The 24,486-nt window shown below is 43.6% G+C and overlaps 2 protein-coding genes across 2 annotated transcripts in view; both read right to left on the reverse strand.

Annotated features, from left to right (window-relative positions):
• Positions 1 to 225: 225 nt before the first annotated feature.
• RAB33B (RAB33B, member RAS oncogene family) lies at positions 226 to 4,578 on the reverse strand. The gene is made up of 2 exons (XM_031588805.2): positions 4,279 to 4,578; positions 226 to 782 (listed from the first exon to the last, which is right to left on the reverse strand). Exons 1-2 carry the CDS (start codon positions 4,519 to 4,521, stop codon positions 339 to 341), a joined length of 687 nt encoding a protein of 228 aa, XP_031444665.1. The 5' UTR covers positions 4,522 to 4,578; the 3' UTR covers positions 226 to 338.
• Positions 4,579 to 10,249: 5,671 nt separating this feature from the next.
• NAA15 (N-alpha-acetyltransferase 15, NatA auxiliary subunit) overlaps positions 10,250 to 24,486 on the reverse strand; it is a 37,971-nt gene continuing 23,734 nt past the window's right edge. The window contains exons 13-20 of the mRNA XM_090138653.1: positions 23,701 to 23,829; positions 21,929 to 22,142; positions 20,626 to 20,819; positions 19,042 to 19,150; positions 18,377 to 18,475; positions 17,517 to 17,660; positions 16,624 to 16,721; positions 10,250 to 15,313 (exon numbers count right to left, since the gene is read on the reverse strand). Coding sequence (XP_089994779.1) covers positions 15,113 to 15,313; positions 16,624 to 16,721; positions 17,517 to 17,660; positions 18,377 to 18,475; positions 19,042 to 19,150; positions 20,626 to 20,819; positions 21,929 to 22,142; positions 23,701 to 23,829 — 1,188 coding nt within the window. The 3' untranslated portion in view covers positions 10,250 to 15,112. The remainder of the gene's footprint in view (positions 15,314 to 16,623; positions 16,722 to 17,516; positions 17,661 to 18,376; positions 18,476 to 19,041; positions 19,151 to 20,625; positions 20,820 to 21,928; positions 22,143 to 23,700; positions 23,830 to 24,486) is intronic.

Raw genomic sequence — 24,486 nt, forward strand, 5'->3', positions numbered from 1 at the left:
AACACGCTAGTAAACCATCTTACTATTTACAACTCTGCCACGAGCGACAGACACGATCTCAGAGAGCCAGAGCTCGAGAAGGCGTGCTTTCTTAAAACTTCATCTGAAAGGTTACTTTCCTGCATATTTATAGTGAAACTTCAGTAATTCAGAACGTAGAATAACGAAGCGCAAGAAAATGAAATGGGCACGTCTACACCAGAAAAAAAAAACCAAACAACACAGTAAAGTGCCAAAGGGATTTGCTATAATTGCTACCAACCCCCTGACCTGCGTCAAGATCATAATCTCGGAGCGTTTGCACACGGGACAAGGTGGCAGCTAATAAACAGTGACATTTAACACCAGCAAGTCATGGCGGGTTTCGGTTCAGGCTTTATGTGTATTTGATCACGATCTGGGGGTTGACTTAGCATTAATGGCTTGTGACTTTTAAGCTTGTGTGCCAGCGTCATAAATATGGCCTCCACGTGGTCATTGTCATTGGGGTTTTTGGCAGAGGTTTCAAATAACGGCATGCTGTGGGTATCGGCAAACTTCTGGGCCAAGTCCGTAGGTACCTGAATAGCATTTCTCAGGTCGCATTTATTTCCCACAAGAATCCGTGGTATGTCGTTGGCGAGGAGGTGTTGTTTGCATTCCTCTATCCACGACGGCAGACTATGAAAACTGGCAATGTTTGTCATATCGTACACAAACACGACAGCGTGTACGTTCCTGTAATAGTGCTGCACCATGCTCTTTCTGAAGCGCTCCTGGCCTGCTGTATCCCATAGCTGGATCTGCAAAGAGAAGGGTAAAAAGAGAGAAACATGTTTTAATGCTCACACGGGAAAATAACACGCATTACCCACAGCTAGAAACGTCCAGCCATCACAGCAAATCGCTCTTTGGAATCAATCACGCTGCGAAGTTTGTGCCAAAGAAAACTACTGCTTTTATGGAATTTTCAGAAATTGTTGCTCCCACAACTGTCTGCTCACAATTGAAGCGACAAAGAAATCACAGGGCGACTTCATAACTAAGACGCATTTCAGATGGTTTACTGAAAGCGGCGTTTTGCAAGATTTTTACACAAAGAAATACTAAAGTCTTGGCACTAAAGCTTTCCTTAGAAAACACAGTTCTCAGCTGACAGGATTTTTTCTGCCAGATACGATGTCGTCTTCCCTGAAGCGCTGTTCTAAGCGTTAAGGTAACAGCCTCCTGTGGTAGAGTCTCTAAAAGGAACAACACCAACCCTGCGCAAACAGCTCCAGCAAAAGAAACCGGACGGACAAACAGCTCGGCCTCTGTACTCCAGTCCAGTTATCTGCAGATTCTGATCCACAGGCTTCTACAGTGCTTCTAAAGGAGTCACTGAGATCACAAAGAAAACCAAAGCGAGGCATCCTAGCCTCTGACCGAAGGCAACGGTAGCTGCAATTCATCTCTCCGTAGAGCAAATACTGCTTTTTGCTGTATTCTGCTCTGTACCCCAATTTCTTCATCTCCGTCGCCTGCCGAGACAGCCCAAACAACTAGATTAACTACAGTCACTTCAGCTTAAAGAAGATGCCCTCACCTACCGAGCTGAGAGAGAATTCTGGTTCTATGCCCTTACAGAATGCTGTATAGGTGGGAGACTCATGGAAAAACAAAAAAAAACAAAAAAAAAAACCAACCAACTTTGAATTGACATGTAACAAATTCAAGAGAAAAAAAAGCACGGTGGGAGGCCCGGCTTATAGTCAGAGGACATGATGCTCGGGGATCGCAGCATCTAGTCTTCCCAATTGCGTGATCAAATCTAACACAGAAAGGCGGCTGGTTTCCACAGGCGGCTGCAGAAGCTGAGGTTACCCTTCTCTCTCCGCCCCGCTCAGAAGCAGAACTTGGTCACGCTTTAGGGAAGCACAGATCCGCCCGCAAGTTTATTGCCTGCCTTGGGTACAAAAGAGGAAATTCAATTAAAGCTTTATGTATCTTTCAAGTTAAACTTCACTCATCGTTTCTCCTACCTCTTATCTGCAGGCAGCTTTCCAACTGCAAACGTGCCCTCTCAAACGATACGTTTTCCCAACAGTGAAAGTTTTACACTTCAGAAGTTTCTTCTTTCGTCTTACCGGAAGAACTTGAACAGACTATTCCATTTCTGACCCCCTTGTCAAACTATCTGCTCGACTGAAAAGCACGGAGAACCACGTATTTTAGAGATGCGCCCTGACGAATTAACGTTAAGTTTCTCGTTTCATTATTATTTAAATATTATCCATCATCGAAGAAGGAAACACACGTTTTATAGCAGCCCTTTGAGACGTGGCACTTGAAAATCTGGCTTACCAGAATAATTCCAAGTAATAAAAACTGAAGACGGAATCACACTGTCGTGCTCCCTCGGAAACACGAGCGGCACTTAAACGTGTCAAAGCAGCTACCACCTCCTGCCTTCTGACTCCTCTTTGTGGATCCAAGAAGGGCTGCTTTATGATCAAGGACTCCCTCAAAATCTCACTCTCTCTAAGAGAAACAGAACGCTATAAAGCACGTCTTCTTTCACAAGCTGGGGAGGAAAAAAAAAAAAAAAAAGAGGAAAAAACCCAAACGCAACCGCCTGTGAATGGCTGAGAGGTGCAGAACACGATTTTTGAACACTCCTCTTTGAATTTAATTTGCATCCTTCGCTCTTCTTATGTAGGTCACTAAAGAGTGATGTCACTGTTCTCATCGATTTTCAGCGCTAAGGTGAACTTTGGAGGAAAAAAATGCAGCACGCAATGTTCGTTGAACAATTTAATCTACTCCTCTCATCTGGGCATTCGTGTTTCATATGCAGCCGTTAGCCTGCTGCATCAGCTACGGAGGAATACACCCATCTCTTGTCTTGAAATGGTAAGAAAATGTGTGGGAGACCCCGGGCGAGATGCGCTGTGCTTGCAATACTGCCAGTGACGCAGCGTTTTTCCAGCTGCAAGGGAAATGATCTCTGTTCTGTAGCAGCACGGGAGCGACCATCCAGCTGGCTGGGGGAAGGGAGAAGAGGGAATGGGAAGACACCGGCTTATACTCTCCTTCAAAGCAAGAGGAAAAATCCCTCTACTCAGCAGGCCCTTCAGGGCACAACGAGAACGGCAGCGACCGGGTTCATCTCAGCTTCTCTCTTTCCCGGTTCAACGGGCGTTGCCGGAGAGATGCTGACAGCAAGAGAGGTGGGGATGGGAAGAGGGGAGGAGGCAGACAACAAAAAGTGGAGCTCTATGACACGTAGTGTCCTCCTAATAGCTTCAGTCCTGGTCACAATGATAAAGTTTATTCCTTTTCCAGCTGAAACAGAACCTCCTGGGAAACCAGGCATCGGAAAAGCGTCTTCCCCAGTTCTCCACCTCCCTTACCCAGAACCCAGACGTATTCAACAGGCAGCGTTCCGAAGGCAGCAAAGCCAGCCACATCACAAAAGGGCACGATATCCCGAGCGAAGCGCCTCGGCACCGCGGATCGGGCTACTTCTCGGTCAGCGCTCTGCGTCAGCCAGAGCTGCCGACAGCGCCGGGCAACAAGACGGCGCCGACAGGAAGACCTCTCTCCAGAGGCTCTCCCTTTTGTTACGGACAGTAACAGAGCAGAGTGCAGAATGTCAGCTAGGAGCTGAAGAAGCGCTATTCAATCGTTTTACAAAGGAAAGGAGGAACAAAGCCTCTTGTTGCTATTTGCTTCTTAGTTAGAAAGGCCGCGGGGCGAAAAAAGCACGTGAGAAAAGGACCAGGGGTGCGACGGGCCTCCCACGACGCCTCTAACCAGGAAGAAAGTGAAGAAAGACGACAGCTCTCAGCTGACTGTCAGCTGTAATTACCCAGTGATGGCACGGCCCCGTGACTGCCGCCGGTCCCTCTTGCCACACGGCTACGAACATCTGCTCGCGGAAACAAACCGTCAAGCAGAAGTAGGAGGGAGTTTTGCTTAAAGCGACATTCCCGGCAGCAGCCAACCGCGCTGCGTTCGGAAGCAACCGGTGGTTCGAGCCGCAAATGGCACGGCCGGCTGCTTTTGTAACGCTCCGTCAGCGCGACCCCGCGAGCAGAGCGCAGAATCATAGACTCGTAATGGTCGGAAAAGACCGCTGCGCTCACCCGCTCCGACCGCCCGCCCGCCGCCGCCGCCGCCCGCCAGCGCACGTCCCTCAGCACCGCCCGCCCGCTGACCGCACGCGGCGCGGCGCTCCGCTCCCCGACGGGACGCGCTCCGCTTCTCCCGGCGGCGGCCCGCCCTGCCGCGGCACGGCGCCGCGCGCTGCCCCGCTACCTTGATGCGCTCCCCGTCGATGGTGACGGCGCGCTCGCGGAAGTCCACGCCGATGGTGGCCTCGGTGCGCTGCGGGAAGCGGCCGGCGCAGAAGCGGTAGGTGAGGCACGTCTTGCCCACGTTGGAGTCGCCGATGACGATGATCTTGAAGATGCGGGAGCGCGCGGGGGGCAGCCCGCCGCCCGGCACCGTGCCGCTGCCCGTGAAGCTCAGCTCCAGCGAGGACTCCAGCTCGGCCGCCATCGCCGCCGCCGCCGCCGCCTCGCGCCCGCCCCGCGGGCCCCGGCGGACCGCCTCGGGGACGCGGCCGCCCCGCCCTTCCCCCGCGGCACGTCACGGCGCCGCGCTCCGCCCGCCCGGACTCGTCTCGCGAGAGCTGCGCGGAACGGAGTGGCTGTGCTGCTCTGCGGCGGGGTGTCCCGCGGGGGTGCGGCGCCCGCTGGCCGGAGGCGCTCGGGGCCGGGCGGGGTGGGGCCGCGAGCGGCGCGAACGGAGGGAGCCGTCCCTGCCTGCGGCACGGCGGTGGAACCGGATGGGCCGCTCCGAGCCGAACGGTTCTGTAGTTCTGTGCCGCTGCCCTTCCGAATCGCGGGGCAGGTGGGGAGGAAAGGTCAGTCCGTTTTACACGGACGGATGCGCAGAGTTCAGAGCTTCGACCGACCCTGAGAGGCGGCTTCAATCTCTGCGTTGCGTAGAAGACAAAATTCCGGTTTCTCACAACAGAGTCTTCTCAGGGGAATGCACACACAGCGTCTAAATGCTCCCACCGTGATGCAAAATGCGGTGTCCAGAGCAACACAGCAGGGGATAGCCAGGGGCCAAACGCCTCAGATGGAGGCTGCTCACGGCAGGTGCCTGTGGCACAGGGGTCAGTGCTCACTCACAACTCCTTCCAGCTGCAGGACAACACAATTTGGAGTGCTTTGTGTGCCGCACACGCTAAAGGGCAGAACTTTTCCCCGCCATGCACCCTTCAGCCATTTAGCCCAGCTGGCAGCTTGAGGATGAGTCACGTTTCTATCGGTCACAGTCAGAGCAATGCAGAAATGGTTTGGTTTACACCCGGTGCGGTCGGTGTGAGTTGGCAGCCTGCAGAACTGCGGGCGCACGAAGCCGTGCGAAAGCAGTAACACGCCGTTTTATTATGAAAACAATGAGACCGTCCCAGCTCGGCCGCATCCAAAATCCATCCAGTCTTCTCCCCGTGGGGAGAATGCCAGGCCTGGGGGACGTGAACCTGTTTTTACACCCTCACAGCTTCTGCTGTTATGCAGCGAGGAATTTCACGCACACAAACTGAGTCAAAACCGTTCTGCTGAAAGCCTGCCTTCATGTGAGAACCGTCCCGATTCACTTTGCCTGTAAATTAAAGCTGAGCTTACAGCTTGTTCCAGAGCTGATCCTCCTGCTGATTTTAAGGGCTGTAAAGTAGAAAATCCATTTGTGTTTAAAGCACCCCTTAAACTTAATGTACATCGCAACACACCATCATGAGTCCTCTTCTTGGGAAATGGTACGTAAGAGCAGCTTACAGAGTAGCTTGAAGGATAATTAGATCAATTCATGCAGCTCTTACGCAGAAAATCTCCCTATGGCAAAGCCGGGGCTATGCAGAACGAGGTCACGCTTGCTGTTTGCATCCAAAAATAAAAATAGGAAATATTGTCATATGACTGTTAAGTCCAAACTAGAGCGAAAAGTCCATGAAGGGTGAAGGAAGTGCTCGATGAAACTGCTTCCCACCTTTCTTTGCAGGGTGCATTCACGTTAGCAATTGAATGGGATTTGGGCATCTTGTGCAGTAACTTCTCACTGTGACAGAGAAGCATCTTAGTGCAACAAATGCACAAACAAAGCAAACAAACAAGCAAGCAGACCAGCAATGCCTGGCAAGTGCCAAAGAAACTCAGTGTGGCCAAAGAAACTCATTTCCTCACCAAATCTTTAAAGGAGAATGAACGTGCAGTTCCTGGGAGGTCCTCAGCTGTGAAACGACAGGCTGCAAGGACAACCTCCGTAGTTAGTGGTGGGTTAGAAAATGATGGTTAATGCAGTAACATCTCGTCAGCTTAAGTCACTTTTAAGTGCTATTTCAGCGCAGCACCGGAAATTTCATCGCTTGTGCCCTGTGTGTGGTGATAAAAGCGTTGTTGAGATCATCGCGTTTCAGCCAGCACTGACTATTTCTGGATGCTGCTTTCCGTATGTTTGAAGACTGACAAAGCTAGTTGAATTCAATTATAGTAACAGAGTACTTCAAAAATTGCTTCTTGCTATATAAGCATTTGGAAAAGCTTTGGTTCTTCTTTCGAAAGGACGAGGACTTTTAATTATGCCTTCCAGCTGTGCTCAGTGAGTTAGTGTACAAGAGTCTGAGAGACCCACAGCTGTTTTTATAGAGAAGCCTAAGGAAGGGGGATTCTGAAAACAGCCGTAAGCCTCTGGACTCACTCAGCATTGCAAGAATAGTTCTTTCTGTCTTCCCTCGAAGGCACATTTTAACTTGTCAGTCATAGGAAAACATGAATTGTGCTCAACATCTGAAAATGACATCTACTAGGTTTTAAGTTACGGAACAAATTAGAAGTCTAGGTCTGAGACTGTCTCCTTGTTTATGAGTGTCAGAAATAGGTTTAAACATCCATATAAATATATACATATATATAAAAGTTTCTGCAGAGGTGCTGTGCCTCTTGCCTCTAAATGCCACGAAGTTTCTATATTTATTGGAGTTCACTATGGCCTCCAATAAATCAGTCCTGGGCAGCAAGTCATCCCAGCTGCACTGTGCTCTGCCAACCCGTGCTTCGTATGTGTGAGATCCAAATTGAAGACCTCGATCCCCATGACCCCTTTAAATTAATACATTGAATAAAAGATCCCACCTATGAGCAAAGCTTTTTTTCTTGGTAAAATTCCACTGGTGCCAACAGGTAGAACGTGGGTCTTCGAGGTGCCAGCCACACCACTCAGCATTGTAAGGCTACCAATGAAAGGGTATCAGAAGGCAAAAACTACAATATACTTGCACCATTGAAAACTCTTTGATACCCCCTCAGAAATAAATAAATACATAATTGTAATGTATGTCTGTATGGGAACTGCCGAATCATGGCCTGAACCTCTGATTGATCACCTGAGGCGAGCAATAAGTCAGCCCTGGGAGCACAGCTGAAGGCAATTCAGCTGTCCTGCTGGAAGGGTGTAGCCTGGCTGCACCTCTCCTAAACCCATTTAAGAGCTGACTACCAGTAAGGAAGGATCTCTGCTGGAGATCCCCTCCTCTGGAGCTTCATAGTGAGCCCAGGATATGGGTAAGCATTCTATCTATTCTCTTTTGTTATGACAACTGCTTAGCCAAGCTCTCTGGTACATTTCATAATTATAGCATCTGTACATTCATTAATTATACGGTATGGAAAAAAGCAGACAATAAAAATGGGTAGTGCCCATGCAGCTGATGATGCAGTTAGCAGGAAAGAGACAGAAGTTTTATTTTCCCGCTAGTTTGTTAAGTTACTCTTTATGCTACCAAATTTTCAGGCTTCTCACTTGGTACAGAGTTCCCATATTCATTTATTCCAGCATTCTCAGTCTGTTTTTTCCCATTTCTCAAAATTCAGCAGCAGTCTTGAGATAGGTAACTCACAGCCCAGCACGCAGAGTGCTTCGCTTCCTCAGTTTTAACAGATCTGAAGCACAAGGGTTCTTCTCTGCCATCTCCTTCCCTTCTCTTTCACAGTTTCATGGAAGGGTGAATTTAGATTAGCGTACGTTATTCACATGGTATGCGTGCTGTTTGTGTACCCATCAATAACTTACTGAAGGCAGAACGTGACAGGAGCTAAAAATCACATTCCCTCTATCCCAATTTGCCTTCTGTATTTCAGTTCCCAGTTTTGGGGAGCTGAGAAGAGACGACAGAGCAGGGGCCAGGCCCTTTGTGTTGGAGCTGTTGCACAAATCAGGTTGCAGACACGGGAGGGGGCTCACAGGACAGCCTGTGCTGCTACTCTACTATGGAGAGCAGCTTTGACAAATAAAAATGTAAGCGAAGGGAGTAACCACCCTCTGCTATCAGAGTCCTGAAAGACTGAGCAGAAGGATTTGTGGCGGAAAGATGCTCATCAGGGAGCAAAAGTGGAAATTAAAAATGCAAACGAGGCTACTTTGCAACAAAGCAAAGACTGCTTTCCAAGCTCCACGGCTTAACAATTTTCCAGTCATACTTCATACAGATATCACAAGTGAAGTGAGATGCAGAATTATGAACATTATTTGATTCCTCTAAGGAAAAAACAACAGATTGAAAAGCATGATGTAAGCCACCAGAGGTCAACTTACCACAGAAGTTCATCTTCATTATCAAATTAATCAACAGTTCCTCTTACTCATCCCCGAATAAAAGGCATTTACACAGCCCTTGCATTACCTGCACAGCAGCAAGACTGGAACAATGCAGCAGCTGCCTCCAGTTCAGCAGTACTGCTCGCTGCTTGCTCTGCAAACCAGCAAAGCATCTCTCCTTCCCTTGCTTCACGATGGTGCAGCGCTGTGGAAGTCACGCATCTCAACCAGGCTGTTACTTTTCTGTTTCTTTTCTTTGTCCTTCATCTCTTCAATGTTTTCAGGGACGGAGTGACAGCAGAGGGGTTTTGTCATCTACTGCTGCCTGTGACCCTTACGAGGTTCCACAAGCGTAAGGGCAAGGTAGGAGAAACGTCCTTTGTACTTGATGGAATAGAGGAGTACCGATGAAGAGTCAGACCTGATCATTTTGTGTTGTGTATATAAATATATATACACTTGTATATAGAGATATTTGTATGAACAGCCACACTAGTTCGGCTCCTCATAACTTCTGCGCTTTTGGTCTGTGGCAGACCGGTCACGAGGTGCCGTTCCATCAATGGAAGTTTGAAAGCATTACATACAAGGAAGGCAGCGACCCCGAGCAAGCACCCCCTCCGCTTCCATAAGAGAAAATAAATTACTGAGGCCATTAATAAAGAAAGGATGCTGTTTTACAGTAGGGCATTATCTGCACAAAGCCACTTCTACTGCAACAAACTCCTGTTTCAGACTCAAAGGTATCAATAAGAAGCTATTTCTGTAATTACTTCAATATTTACATAACTAAAAAAAAGCTACTTTTACTCATCACTCTCACTATTTCGTCTGCTGACTGAGACTGCAAGAATTTGAAGAGCGGTGGGTCAGTAAGGCTTTGTGGGCTTACGGATGGGGAAGGGAAGACTACTGAACTTTCCCCCCCCTCCCTTCAATCCAGACCTGAGGAAAACAGCAGATGCTTCCCTCTCAAACTGGTTTGGTTTTTTAAATCCTACAACAAGAGCGTCGCTCAAATCCCCACATCGGGTCTTTTGTAGCCTAGAAAACTGACCGAGGGACTTCTTCCGTATGCACATAGATGCAGCTTTTAGGGAAAGTCTTAGTGAAACCTCTCTGCCAATAGGGCCCTTTTCCATTCGGACTCCCAAGGCAGTCGCATCCTTTCCCCTACTGGCCTTCCTCCATTTTAGGTGACACCCCGCTCTTGCAAGCTCTCAGCACAACGGGGCTGCCAGCGTCACAGCCAGCTGACAATTAAGGAAACTCTTAACGACTGCTGTCACCCAAGGGATCATTTATTACAAGGCTGCTGGGTATCTGAGCAGGATGCTGAACCCTACAAGGAAACACTAGCACTCATTTACAAACAGAACTCAGCATTTTTATTCATTGATTGACTTCCTGCTAGTTTTTGTGGTTTTTTTTTCTTTAATATTTGCTATCAGCAGAGAAGAGCGTAAAAACACAGTACAACATTTTTAACCGGTTAGGAAGGCTGGAAGGGAAAGCAGATCCCAGTACATTTGCAAGTAACTTGGCAGAGTTGATAATTTAAGGTTTTTGAATGGATCAGCAATGAAGCAATAAATATGCTGCCGCACTGAACCAACAAGAGGACTTTCGCTAAATTCGTGGTTTATTGCATTACATTTTATAACTGAACGTATCCATCGTCATACATTTGTTCACCAACAAGGCAAATGACACTTTTTCATACGTTATGTGCTAAATGGCTAAAATTATGCAGTGGATGAACCAGGCTAGAACTAGTAGAGGTAGATATTGAATGGGCAGTGCCAGGCAGAAGTATTTTGTTGAAGTACTTTTTGCCTTTTGTTATGAACAATTAGCAGATGTAACATTTTCGATTAAAACAACAAACATCTTAGGAAAGCTATTCTAAGATGCTTTGAATTTTCTAGTGATATTTACCTCGAAATACTCATTGTTATGGTCCCTTGTAAATTATATAACCTTCAATCTCTGGGTTTTCTGCCGCGATTTACCTGGGGACCAACATACATCTTTGTGAACATGCTACTCTTTGCTTGAACCGCTCTAGCAGTAATATACACGTACAGCTTCCAGGACACAGGAGACTGCATTTATATTATTTACACTTTCAGTAATCATTCTAGCAACAACAAAAAAAACCAACCCTACTTTGATGCTTAATCTAAAACAGAATTTCTATTACGCTGCCTCCTCGTAACTCCCTTCAGTCTCCTTTTGCCAAGATGCCGTATCAGCTTCTCTTGGCCGTTCTCACCGCCGGCTGTGTGCTCCAACAAAGAGTCTCTGCCCCAAAAAAGGCTGTGAAACTGGCACGTGCAGCTTAAATTTCCAGGAAGTATCACAATAACATGACCATGATTGTAGGAAAAATGTACACTCTTTGCTCCTTCCACCACCAAAGAGCGGTTCGTAACCAGAACGCTCCTTGAAGCAATGGTCATTCCCAGCCTCAGCAACCATCTTCTTCCACCTGGAGCAGCATCCGCTGCCAGTAGGCTCACGGGCTGTTCCGTTCCTCCCTGACACTGCCATCGAAATAGACTACATCTGCAACACCTTCTTCCACAGCATCCCAAAGCAGCAGGTCAGGCTATACTTTGTTACCAGGCGAGCACAACTTGTACTTCCATACAGTAGGAGCTATTTTACATTACCCATCAGGTACAAACCGCGTTTTTAGAGCAAACTTCCTAGAAAGGGAAGACGGGGAAAAGATTTTCAAGCTAGCTAGCTGCCAGTACAGAACACTTACAAAACATTTAAAGCGATCACGAAAAGGGGAAGAAGTATTTTTTACTCAGGTACACTGAGCTGGATTACCTTATCAGATGTTTTAGCATTAGTGGCAAATGTCTGAAGTGCAGCTGTGGCATACGGGGTGCTAGCACTACGCGAACAATGGCACCGCTGCTCAAGCCCTCGAAGGCGTAACCCAAGACCGAGTCCTTACATTTTGTACATTGGAACTTTCTCACATGATACCGAGATTGCGTTTGCACCTCGAGTTTCCCAGGCCCCATCTCACCCTGCTCTCACTGGCGTTTCCCTTCTGTATATAAAAACAACTCCAATAAGGTGTTACACCAACGTTCAGGGGCTCCTGTACAGCTGAGCACCTCCAAACCTGTAAAAACAAACCAAACGCTAAAGGAAAATCTATTAGGCTAACAACACGCACCTCATCAAATACTCAAGAAAGGTCTGCTAGGCTAATAGTGCGTACCTCATCTAGCCCTGCAGATCTTGCTGGGAAACTCAGACCCTTCTCCTTACGCTAGGGGAACAACTGAGCGAGACTTCATTCTGTGCTGACACCGGGAACGTTATCTCCCTGCAGCCATGTCAGCATTAAGACCTCATCCAAAAAGTGTAACCTTAGGAGATGCAGAGGCTTTGAAGGCATTTTAAATGCAAAGAAGAAAGATTTGTTACCGAGTAGTTCCTTCTGAGAATATTTTACCTGTTTGTACGCACATACCGCCTGATGTGCCTGAACGCTCTGCTCTCCCTATTATCTTACCACCTCTTTTAATTACTTAAATTTTAAGTCCGCTTCACACTGCTTTATGCAGCACGCAGTAACCCAAGCTGCAGTCTTGTGTAAGGAAAATTTATTGTTCAAGTCCCAGCCCTCCTCTCCTCTCCCCCCCAAAAAAACCAACCCCAGCAACAACCAAAAACCGATATCCACGGCATATGCCATCAGCTGTGGCTCCACTTATTGCAAAAGAACGTTTCTTCAGGGGAAACTGTGAAATACTAAACCCAATTTTGCCACTAATAAGCTGTTCTAGATTGCTCTGACTGCAGCTGAACACCAGCGTCTGCCATTTATCTCAGTATGCAAAGGGAAGTTTTCACTGCAGCACGACGCCGTACTGCTACTTCACAAAAGATCCGCTGAGTCGGGTTATAACTTTGTTTCCAGCTCTATTTATAAACGCCTCCTCGGCAGTCAACCACACACCTGAGATGTGTGAAGAAATAAGAATCCAATTCCTACTTCAGGGAAACTCTCTACTTCCTTGCCTGAGACAGCAGCCTTCCGGAAGGGAATGAGGAACCTCTGATCTGAAAGCACCCCTTCTGAAGCACAACGGATGCCTTTGGAAGTCTTGGGGGGGAACCGTAACAGATATGTAGATGGAGGTTTCTGGAAGGCCCGTAGAAATGTCCTTTCCCACTGGCATCATGAAGGATAACAATCTTGCTTTTAGTTCATCTATTTCGATGCAGAAACAGGCGGGGAACAAGTGAAGGACACAATCCCGCTTATAGGCAGCATCCAAAACGCAATTTGAAAAAAAGAAAATTGCTTGATGCAATTCACGAACTGTTTAGAAAAGTGAGCATTTATCTGCCTCCAGCTAAGCATCGGAAGCCAAGAGAACGGCAGCAATACTCAAAGAGGCAAGGCCAAGAGCTCATAGCTTGCGAAGGCAAGATCGAACCATCTCCAGTGGTTGCAGAAGACATGCAGTCCGAGCATCTCAGGCCACAAAAAAGACCGAGATCTAGACATTAAAGAGCAGTTAGAGGCTCTACAGGCGTTCTAGTCCTTTAAAGCCCAGCAGATTAAATATACAAATACAGCAATACAACATATATTTTCAACGTGAACTACACCACAAACATTCAAGAGGATCATCTAACCGTGAAAAGAAAGTGTTGCTGAACGCACAAGAAAAAACTGACAGAACTACAAACCTCGATAAATCCTCCCAGATTTCTGAACTGTACGCATCAATCACTGACATCTATTACGTGGAAGAAGAAGGCTGTGTATCCACATGACAGATACTCTCTGACTGAATTCCTGCAGCAAAGAAGGCACTCACTTTATAAGCTGTAGTTTATTTTCTGCTCTGTTTTATGATAAACCTATTAAAAAAAGCAACATTCGAGGACGTATCTATATTATTAACACAGTAGACAAGCAGAACGTAGCTCAACTCGGAAAATAAGCTTCAACGTAATACCGGTGGAACTTAAAAGCCAAGCAGAAAAGCATTCTGTGTTATAGGACTAGCCAGACATTCAGTATTCACATAATTCGCTTGCACTTTATACTCAGCATCCACCCATCAGCAGTGACATTATTAGCATAACCGGACAGCATAGTAAGCCAACCCTGAGCTGCGCTCCTGGGAACCCATTCATTTTCAAAGTACAACAGAGATTGGTTTAAATATTGACACAATTGTTTTTCAAAACGTTTTATTGCATCATATTTGGTACCTTATGTTTGACAAAGGAAATTACATCTGTAACTGCAGGAATAAGAAGCTGGTCTGTTATTGAAAAAAAATCTTGGGCCCCTTAAAAGTTACAAAGTCTTGGGCTTGCCTGAAACAACTGAGCAAGAAATATATTCTTAGAAATGTAGGGCTTCAAGTATTACAAACCTGTGACACTGTGGAAAAGTTCCAGAGGTATCTAAACTGCAGCACTTTTTTTTTTTTTCTGCATAACGTGAACAAGGCCTGCTGAGGTTTTAAACTATTAGTCTCTTGATCAGTCAGAACGGTAGTCAGGAGTTCTCCTCTTTGCAACTTCAAGCCATAGTATGTTCTCATTTTGCTTTCACTCTACGTGAAAAACGCATGCTATCTTTCCTAATTAGTTGGTGCCACATCACAGTGCATAATTTTATTTGGTTCTTGCATTACAGTTTTAAAAAAGTTTGGCCGACCTATTCAGACAGGTTCATCTCAAAACCAGCGACGTCATTCGTTCTCCCCACCCCGCCTCCCGTCTTTCATTCAGAGATATCGATTCGACTGGTTCCTTCGGTTAAAAACTGTGGTGCAAGAACACCAAACTGATCGTGTACAGTGAATTTCAGAGACGCAACAAGCTTATTGAACACACTATGTTTCTTAATTCTGCTTGGTATCCGTATGTCCCAGCATCCACAACATAACAAGTATGTTGCGGGTTTCTCTCTGTGTATTCCGATTTCACATTGCATACTTCCTATGGACTGAATCATCCCCGTATCAAAATCAGTCAGATGCTAAAGCCCCAACAACTCTTTGTGCTCAGTGAAAGAATCCAGTGCTAAAACAGCATTTTTGCTGTCTGAGATAACAGTAATCTCACAAGACAAATTTAAAGTAATATTTCTGCCACACACCTGCTCTGAAGGCTCCGCGCCTCCAGACTTTATATAAATTAGTTTAAAAACATGGGTAGGTAGGTAAGGACGAGGGTTTGTTTTTTTTTTTCTTCAATTTTAGCAGCTTTTAATTTTTAAGAAACCAAACAACCTATATCCAGTAATATGTTAGATATTTCATATATATACTTTGTCAGCAGGATAAAAAAAAAAAAAAGTAAAACTATTTGAAGGCAACAGTTTTTTTCCCTTCCATTCTCCGTGTAAGTTAGAACAATTCAGCAGGTGCGTGACAAAAATATTATACACCAGATATGGTCCAATGTCATTTTTTTCCAATACAGTTGTTCATATTTCATTGGCCAGTTCTTCAGGTTCTGCAGAACTATCTCCGTTAACTGTGATCTTCATATCCTCTTCATAACCAGGGGGCATGAAAGCCAAAGCATAAGGGAAAAGCTTATGACAATTTGCTCTGTAAGTTTCAGATGCTTCTTTACAGTCTCCAAGGCTACCGTCACATAAAGCTTCTAATACCTCCATACAAGTCTAATTAAAGAGAAAAATAAAGAAACGTTACCGACTCTTCAACATTCATCTGAGCACTCACAAACAAAACGCAAATCCCAAGTACTGTTTTCAGGTTTCCACCACCACCAAGTCACTTTTTTCTAGCTAGTGGCAGCATGATGTAGCAGCGTAGCTTCACTTGAAATTACGTGCTTTAAAGGGACTTAAGCAGCAGCTGGAAATCTCAGCTGAAGGTAAATATTCTCATTTGTCACCTATACCTCATTTTCCTGGAACTACTGTTTCTCACTGCTTGGCAAGCAGGCTTATCTGCAAGTAAACGTGTCTTGATTGAGGTCCTCCCCAAGATCTTGATACGCTAAGCGTTTAAGCAATAACGTAACATAAATTCAGATTTTTATATTCCAGACCCACTTTTTGTTTGTGAAAATACACCATATTTTCCTAAAATTTGCTTTGGTAAACGCACCTTCAGATAGAAATTGGAAGAACCGTGGAATACAGTTCAAACATAAAGAATGCATTAAATGAATAAACACGACTCTATGCGATCACATTTCTGACAGTGCCAACTTTTTTCCCCACATTTGAGGGTACATGACTTACTGTGCGTGGCTGCAACTACTGAACGGAACCGATCTGGGTTTTTCACTTCCTTCACATTTATTTGCACTTCTGTATCCATGTAATGATTTAGAAGAGGAAAAGGAGGTTTCCCGCTTTTGTGGGTTTTTTTCCAACTTGATTTTCAAACATGAGAAACTGAGCTCATCAGCATTTCTTCCACCTCACACACTATTCTTTTCCCACTCCTCTGCAATTTACTATCGCTTCTATTTGTTCTGTGTTGAGGGTAACCACTTTGTCCCCCTTGCTATGGTGCTCTGAAGTTCTCTTCAACAAGCTCTTTGCTCCCTTGCATTAGCTCTGTGCCACACTAGAATATACAGGAAGTCAAATACATCCCATTTAACATCTGCAACGTGCCCTGAGACATTTGGTCCCTACTGCAAATCAAATGTCACTTCCTTGCTTATGAGAACGCATTTCAAGAAATGTCTAAACCCCTTCAGACATTTCTTTTTTAAGGGCGCTTCCAGTGGAGAAATAACATGATTTCTGGTGCTGCCTAGCTATTTACTACACTGCATGTGCAAAAAGGACAAATTTTCAGTTCAGATGACCCTGACCGACCTTTCTCTCACATGACAACCCAACCTCCCTAACATAAAGCACAGTCATCATTTCAGCTTCCTCTTACCTCTGTAGCTTGAACAAAGCTTTTGTAGATAGAGAAGCAGTAGTAGTTTACAATTTATATCTGTTACCTGAAGATTTCTGTTAATGAGGGATTCATCCAGGGTCATCGCCAGCTCCACCGCTCTTTTCTGACTGGAAGGATCTAAATAGTACATCATTCTGGCAGCTACAAGAAGAAACACAAGCCTCATCACTCAACGGAAGACCAAAAATTTATTATAAGCAAACATAAAATAGAGATAGTGTGACTAACAGGCATATTACCGTAGATCTACAGTAGCAGTTCAAAATAAAACAACATGAAGCATTACAGTGTGATACCTGAGCAGTTAGGGGGCAGCTGTTACTGAATGCTAGACACAGTATTGAAACACCTAGGTGCTTCTGTCCTGCAGGATAGGAGCATTTGGCAGCAAACTGTACGGGCAACAAAGATAACACATCAGATCTGCTGCAGCAGACCACAGTTCCTTCTAGCACCAGCGCTCCTATTTCCTTCATGCAGAAACTGGGGCACGGAAGAAATGAGTGCATTGAGACCTGTTACAACACGATCGTAGGACAGAACCAAGGCACAACCAAACAGAAGCTCCGAGTCTCACACAACGTGTGCTCAGAACTTGGACGTCAGAGAAGAGACAAACAATGAACTCGCTATTCACTGAGGCCAGGTTTAGACTCACGGAGCCACGACAGTAATGTAATGCTGACGCCTTGGTGGCTTACATCCTGCTTTCCCACTATAACACTGTAATACTTGATTGTGGGTACTCAGCACACTTCTCGACAGTCAGTCTCTTCAAAGAGATGTATTAGAAAACTCTACAACTCTGAACCAGGCGAGGGATAGCATTCTGCACGGAACAGGCCATCTTTACACGGCTGGCGCAGTACACGAGAGGACACGGCCAGATCAAAGAAAGTAAAGCAGCCGAGCGGGAAAAGGAAGAAGGCAAAATACCTGATAACCTATGTGGCAGCGAGTCATAGTTCTTTTTAAGGAAAGCTTCATTGAAGTTCTTTGGATTAGTTGCTCCAAAAAGCCGATTCATCTCTTGGTTTAACACTGTTCTAACTGCGTCAGGCAGATCCTTACTTTCAGATACTAATGAAGTGGGAAAAAAAGTTAACCAGAGGTAATCACAGTAAAATCTACTTTATGCTTTTATTTTTATCATATTCACATTATCAGTATGACTGAAAAGGACATATCTCAAAGGAAGATGCATAAAATAAGGTAAGTAACCACGACCGGTTGGAATAAAGCTCAACTAAACAGTCTTCTGATGCACAGAAAAAAGCCAAAGCCATTTACTCCAATACATTCTCTGTCTTGCTGATTAAAGCCTATTAGGCTCAAAGACCGAGACAAGAAAAGTCTCTTCTTGAATATATCTGGCCTTTAGCCATCAAGATGAAGAAACGCTTTTGGAGAAGGAAGAAAAGCCTTCCAGTCTACCACCAAAAAAAAAGACGTGATTCTAAACCTTCTCCTTACACACTGACACAAGCTGAGAGCAGAGAAGCCACGTTACTCATTCTGCAGTTTCCAATTGTTCTCTCACTCTTGCAGGGACTCACCACATTGCTCACAGTTGTAAAGATACGTACTAACACTTGTTCAAAGACTAACTCAATCCAGCCACAGTTACAATAAACCTAATTTAACATATAGTCGGTTGCTTGAAAAGCTTTCTAACGTTATTAAATATTTTGAATTAATTACGCTAACAGTTTGTAAACTAAGAACCAATGACCGTATGTAGGTTAGACATCATCTGGAAGCACACACAGATGAAGTCATACCCAACAGATACATACCACTGCTGAAGAGATGAATCATACACTCGTGAAGCCAAGGATGACTGGAATCGATTGCAAAAGCTCTCTTCACAGACTGAAGCATCAGAAGGAACTTCTCTGGAAAAGAAAGAATTGGCAAATGGTCAAAAAAAATGTAGCTCAAACACAATACCTTATGCTGCAGGAAAACTTTTGGAATTAGAATGATGAGAACAAATTAAAGGCGAGTGTTCTACAGGAACTATTTCTTTTGCAATAGACGTTTATTAGACCTGTTAAATTAGGAAGTAAATTTGAAGTAGTTCATAAAGCATAATATTTAACTGATGTCAACAGAATTCTAAAGCTGAGCACTTCAAAGGACTCATTAGCAAGTGTCCATCGCTTCTACGTGGTGTGCAGTTCCACAGACTTGTGATGCAAACAAGTAACGAGGGCAAGTGCAAGCTGGGAGAATTGGTTCTATAGTCCAATAGCTTACACGAGCAGCAAAGAAACCAGATAATCAGCAAGCGTTCCGACTTTGCATTCTTCACAGAATGCTAATGGCTACGTTGTTTGCACAATGAATTGTTACGTCTCTACAGCGTCTGATTCCTCAACAGATCAACACGTGGTTCTTCAAGTCATATGTTAGGATCCAAACAAACACACTGCTTTATTTCACCAGTACTCTCACCTACCTTTTCGAAAATAAATCTCGAAGGCAAAGAGATGCGTCTCTATTTTGTTCTTCACTAAATTCTTCAGGGGGGTTAAAAATTTAATGGCTTCTTCCAAAGGTGCTTCAACCTACAGATTCCAGGAAGGACATATAAGTAAGACATTAACTAACTCTCTAACAAGTCAAGTTGCATCAGAGGGTTACCCTCAAACCATAACGCACGTGATACTTAGCACCTGTTATACATTTTGCTTATTTTACTCCGTGTCTGAACACAGACTGTCAACTCTGACTGCTTCACGACGCTGACAAATCATATTTTCCTATTAAGATACATCTTTGCCTTCTATCATACATTAGTGTTAACAACAATTGTGGCTGAACCTGCACAGTAATGTACAGAAAGCTACACACACAGGCCTAAAATGTCGGTAAATAATTGGTTTGTGCTCGTTCATGACAGAGTCTGTTCAAGTGAGCTGCAGGCAGGTTCCGGACAGCTGCCAAGTCGTGGCAACATTCCCACCTAAGACATTAATGATGGGTTAGAAGTAACTAGATACTGACAGCGGTCAGTGGCTCTTAACAAGGACAACCAGTAATGTGTGGCTTTAACACAAATAAATTCGGTTTATTCGGACTCCTTACAAACAGACCTCTTGCATTAAAAGACTGAGGATAATGAGAATGAGAAACTTCCGTTGTCCTATGTAAATTCTAATAAAAATCATAGAATCAAAGTTGGAAAGGACTTACAAGGTCATCTAGTCCAACTGTCAACAAACACAAGTTGTTGTCTGTTCGTAATGCTTTTGCAATGTTGAAGCAATACGCTTCATTAAGCTGTGCAAGGAAACGCTGAAGACAATGACAGACACCTCACAGAGTTCTTGCTAATCATAGACTCTATCAGTTCTCATTATAAAAACACATGCTGCTAGGAGCCCGTGTAAGCGAGTCACAACTCCACACTTAAAACTGTTTAAAATACACCAGTCACATTCCAAAGCTACGTGCTTAACGCCAAAGTGATGCCTCATCCACCAAAGAAATCTGATTTCAACTGTCCCAGGAAAACTGTTTGCAAGTGACCAACTATATCAGAAATGGTATTTCAGCCCCAACAACCAACTGTATCTGGAGCTCTCTAAATCATGATTCTCACACTAAATATGGAATATAATTTGCAAAGATACGTCAAAGGAAGGGACTATACAGCTGCAACTATTCCCTAGAACTTGAGGACAGCTTAGATTTTCACGAGATATCCCATGACATCCTCTGGTCCAGAGCATGCCAATGAAACCACTTAAAACTTAATGAGCATCACAATTAGAGTGCTTCTTCTTGCAATATAGTGGGAGTAGTTAAGTTTTTCAAGTCACTTGCTTCCTGGCTATAAATTTCACTTTGTCTGCCTTCCAGTATACCCCACAAAAGCCAATAATATTCGTCACACCTGCAATGTGAAAATATTGGATACTCGATCCATCAATACTTGGATACTATACTACCGTGAGTAGAGCACTTCTGCTGTCTGTTTTCTCAGTATCGGCAACTTTTTCCATAAATTTTGACTGCTTAATGCAACGTTAGTAAGCACCTTGGCCAATTTCTCGGGAATAAGTTCTTCTTTCGGGCCTCCAATTTCTTCATCGTCATCATCTTTCTTCTTTTTCTGATTCCTCTGTTGCTTCTCTTTCTCAGCATTCTTCTTCTCCTCCTCCAGCTGTGCTTTCTTCTGTGCTCTTCTCTGCTTATTTCGTAGTTTCTTCAGCTCCTTATCAGACATATTTGCTGTATAGATACAAAAGGCAAAACAGACAACACTGATGCCTAGTGTTAACCCGTGTCAGATGCCATTGACTTTTAAACCACATCTACTAACTAGTGATGCTGCTATTACATTTGTAAAAGTTTATTAAACAGATTATTTATAGTCTACACTATTATTTCATCATTGATTCATTTGTGAAATTAGGGCAATAGGGGTTTGAACGACTAGAGCAAGCTGACGGCAAGACCAAGTCATTACTGAATGACTTCAGTGTCAGGAATAAAAGCGCACACCAAGACAAACTGATTTCTTCCTTAGGCATCACATAACAGAGAAGTTACATTTAAGGTACTAAATAGCGTAACGAAAATGAGCTGAAATAGTCATACTTCGATGTAGAAAGCTCTAGCTTTGCTTTTAATGTCCTACCAATACCTTACATTTATCTCATACTCAGATCCTGCCCTCCCTCCAATTAGAGCATGGAGAATTCGTTGAAAATGCATCGAAAGCAGCTACGAGAAATTCTGTAACGCTTCTACTCGTCTTAATATGAACCCAAATCCACATAAATGAACACAAAATGGGAAATCTTCACACTTGACAAGTTCTTCTCTAAGTATTCAAAAGCATTACTCATACCACTAGAAGCGCCCCAAGCCACAACCAGATAAGCTACTCTCCCTCTAATATGAAGGGCCAAAAATAAAGAAAATTAAAGACTTGAACTACTTTTAAATTAACAGCAAGAGATGACTAAATGTAATCTATGCTAGCCATTTCTTCGCATGCCAATTTTTATTTATCTTTTTCTTCAACCTGTTGCAGATGAACAACCATGAGAATTCAACGTTTTGTCAGCTGTTTCGTAACAGAAATGCTTTTACTTAAGAATTACAACTGTTACTACAAAAAAACAAAAAACACAGTTTTCTCATACTAGATAAAAACTTAGATTAGTTGAGCTTTCAGTAGAATATTTACTTTTACTTCCAGGACAACTTACCTTGTGGGGTAACTTCTATTCGGTTACAATAAGAAACTTACAGTTAGCAACTGTAAAAATGTTGGACCTTCTTAAAATATTCACTAATTAGTGAAACTTTAATAAATCTTGAAGGTTGAATACCTGTATCAGCCTCGTGCTCTTTATTTTCATCTGTTAAGGGATTATCGTGAAGTTTCAAATATATCTCTATGGCAATCCGTGCTGCTTTGAAGTAGAATGGATGTTGTCGAAGTACATCTTCTAGCTTTAACAAGTCCACATAAGACCTAAGAGTAATCTTCCTCATGCAGTAAGTGTGGAAGTCAAACTGGTCATCTGTGATTTCTACAAAATGCTAACACAACATAACATCATTTAGCAAGCATTGATCGGATACTAAAAAACTTGACTTGACCCGCTTCCCTCCCCTCCAAAAAGAATAATTTAGTAGACTGCTGTTGACACTAACTTTTTGAAGTGAGAATTAAAAAAAGCCAAAAATGTAATGGTTAAAAAAAAAAAAAGAAAGACAACATCCTAGGTCAGAACCAAATCATCCAACCCACAGCACCTCAGCTGTAACTACCCTCTGACAACGTGAAGTTTAAGAGAAGATCCTGCCTTTATTGCTAATAAGTGATACTTGAATTTTTCCTCTATTAACTCATTTTATTTTTTCACTTTATACTTCTGACTTCCATCAACTACTTTGGCAATGAATTCCACATCACGTGGCATGAAAAAGTACTTTCTCTTGTTCTGCTTCCTCAGTGTCACCCAATGCTTTTGTTTGAGTGAAAAGTCATTCCCATCTTCAACTTCTCAATGTATTTATGATCTCTTGAGAGGTTGCTGCTTCTCAAACTGAGGATGAAATACTAAGAGTGACAAGCTAAGTGCGCTGTCCTCATATAGAAGCCATTCCACAGCTTATGTTCTACTGGCTCATTTTTAAGAAAAGCAATTGTGTGACAATCAGATGTAAACTATGGATTTACATGACGAAAGGAAAAGTAATTCCCAACTGTTAGTCCTTTCAGCCAGTTTTCAGCCAGTCCTCTACACCAGCACAGTTTTTGGAACTCTGTTCCGCAATTTCTTTCCCAAGCAGCAGTAATTCACACAGGACCTAGCACCAATCACAGACAGGCAAAGTGTTCTTCTAGTCCCTCCTTCCCCAGCTAGACACACTTCTTTAAAAGGTTTGTGCCAACAGAACGTGGTCTTGGCCACTGTTTGGGAATCACGTTTTTGATATTTCATGTGAATATACATACAAATAAGTTCTGCCAGCAGAGAAGCATCAGTGTTGAAACCTTAACAATCTCCTTTTGAAAAGATGCATAGCTTCCTGTTACTCCTCCTTTCCAATTACTTTACACCCTCAGCTATCTTGTCATGTTAATAGACTTACCTGCTTGAAAATCAAGCAAAACATTATCTGGCTGTGGGTGGTGGTGGTTGTTTTGTTTTGGGAATTCGCACATCCCAAACTTTTTTTGTTTGCTTACTGTGGATCTGCATTTGATGCGCAAGGTTTTATCCTTCTGATTTTGGACACACTTTCTACTTTCAGAAGTTTCTATATTTCTAATTGTTTCCTTTTTAATCTGTAGCTTAGTCTTAGTATTTACTTTTAAAGGAGAAGATGCTAGAATAAAATTAATAAAGCCTGTTTTTGACAGTTTTCTGTTCCTTCCCGGATCTTTACAATACTTCACATACTCTAACACACCGCAATCTAATTTTTAGGTGAAAATATCCTTTTTATCAGCTCCCCAGTGTCTAACAAGAAACAAAAATCACTCCAAGAGCTACATGAAGTATACACTTACTGCTCAAAAAGGAAACATATTAGCAACGTAAATTTCAGCTAGTATTTTGCAACCTAGCCAGTTTGACTAGATACATACTCTCTCGATTTCATGGCATTTCTTAAGTGCTTCTCCAAATTTATTCATTGCTTTGTAAGCCTGCGCACATTCTGTCTGGAACCACATGCACTGCATTTCGTTCAAGTTCTCTACTGCCGAGGTTCCTTCCTACAAGCAAAAACAGCGTTGTTAAAAACACATCTCAATTAGTTAATCAGTGAAAAGCGCAAGTAAAAAGGCCAAGGTAATGCTAAATTTCAAAAGTGAGGTCCTCAAAATATCAACGTTGCCATAATACAAATTATTCCTTAATACACATTAATTTATTCCTTTTGTGCATTTGCACGCCGATGTAAGCTTTGCTGCACCACTTTCATTTCTGTGGTCCCATATTTTTACAGCACTGTCTGTTTCCTTCACCCACAACGCTGCTTCAAGCAATCAGCAAGATGGATTTGCTTTGTCCATTAATCAGGTCTCCAAAGTGAAGAATACTGCCCTCTACGCTTCTATTTTCAGAAGACTCAAACATTCAGCGAATAGCCACGTAGTGACCACTTAGCTGTGATAGTTCCTCACCTGAGGGATAGGAAAGGCATTCATTTAATTGCTTTTAATACTCTATGCAAGTCTATCGCATTGGTAAAGCAAAGCAGTACCAGTAGTTTTGATGATTTCTGATTCAGAAATGCTCACAACTGTCTTTCTTATCTGGTATTTGTATATGCTTCCATACATCTGTAGAATTGATGTGCCTTTCAAGCTTAACACCAGTTTCAGCCATTCACAAAGTTCACTCCAGTCATGGAAAAAAAAAAATAAATT

This window comes from Phasianus colchicus, chromosome 4 (genome assembly GCF_987193195.1).
Source record: "Phasianus colchicus chromosome 4, bPhaCol1.hap1.1, whole genome shotgun sequence".
NCBI lineage: Eukaryota > Metazoa > Chordata > Aves > Galliformes > Phasianidae > Phasianus > Phasianus colchicus.

Coding starts and splice junctions, on each gene's coding strand:
- RAB33B (XM_031588805.2), bottom strand. CDS start 4,521: ATGGCGGCCGAGCTGGAGTCCTCGCTGGAGCTGAGCTTCACGGGCAGC. Junction 783..4,278: donor TCGACGGGGAGCGCATCAAG/GTAGCGGGGCAG, acceptor TTCTCTTTGCAG/ATCCAGCTATGGGATACAGC.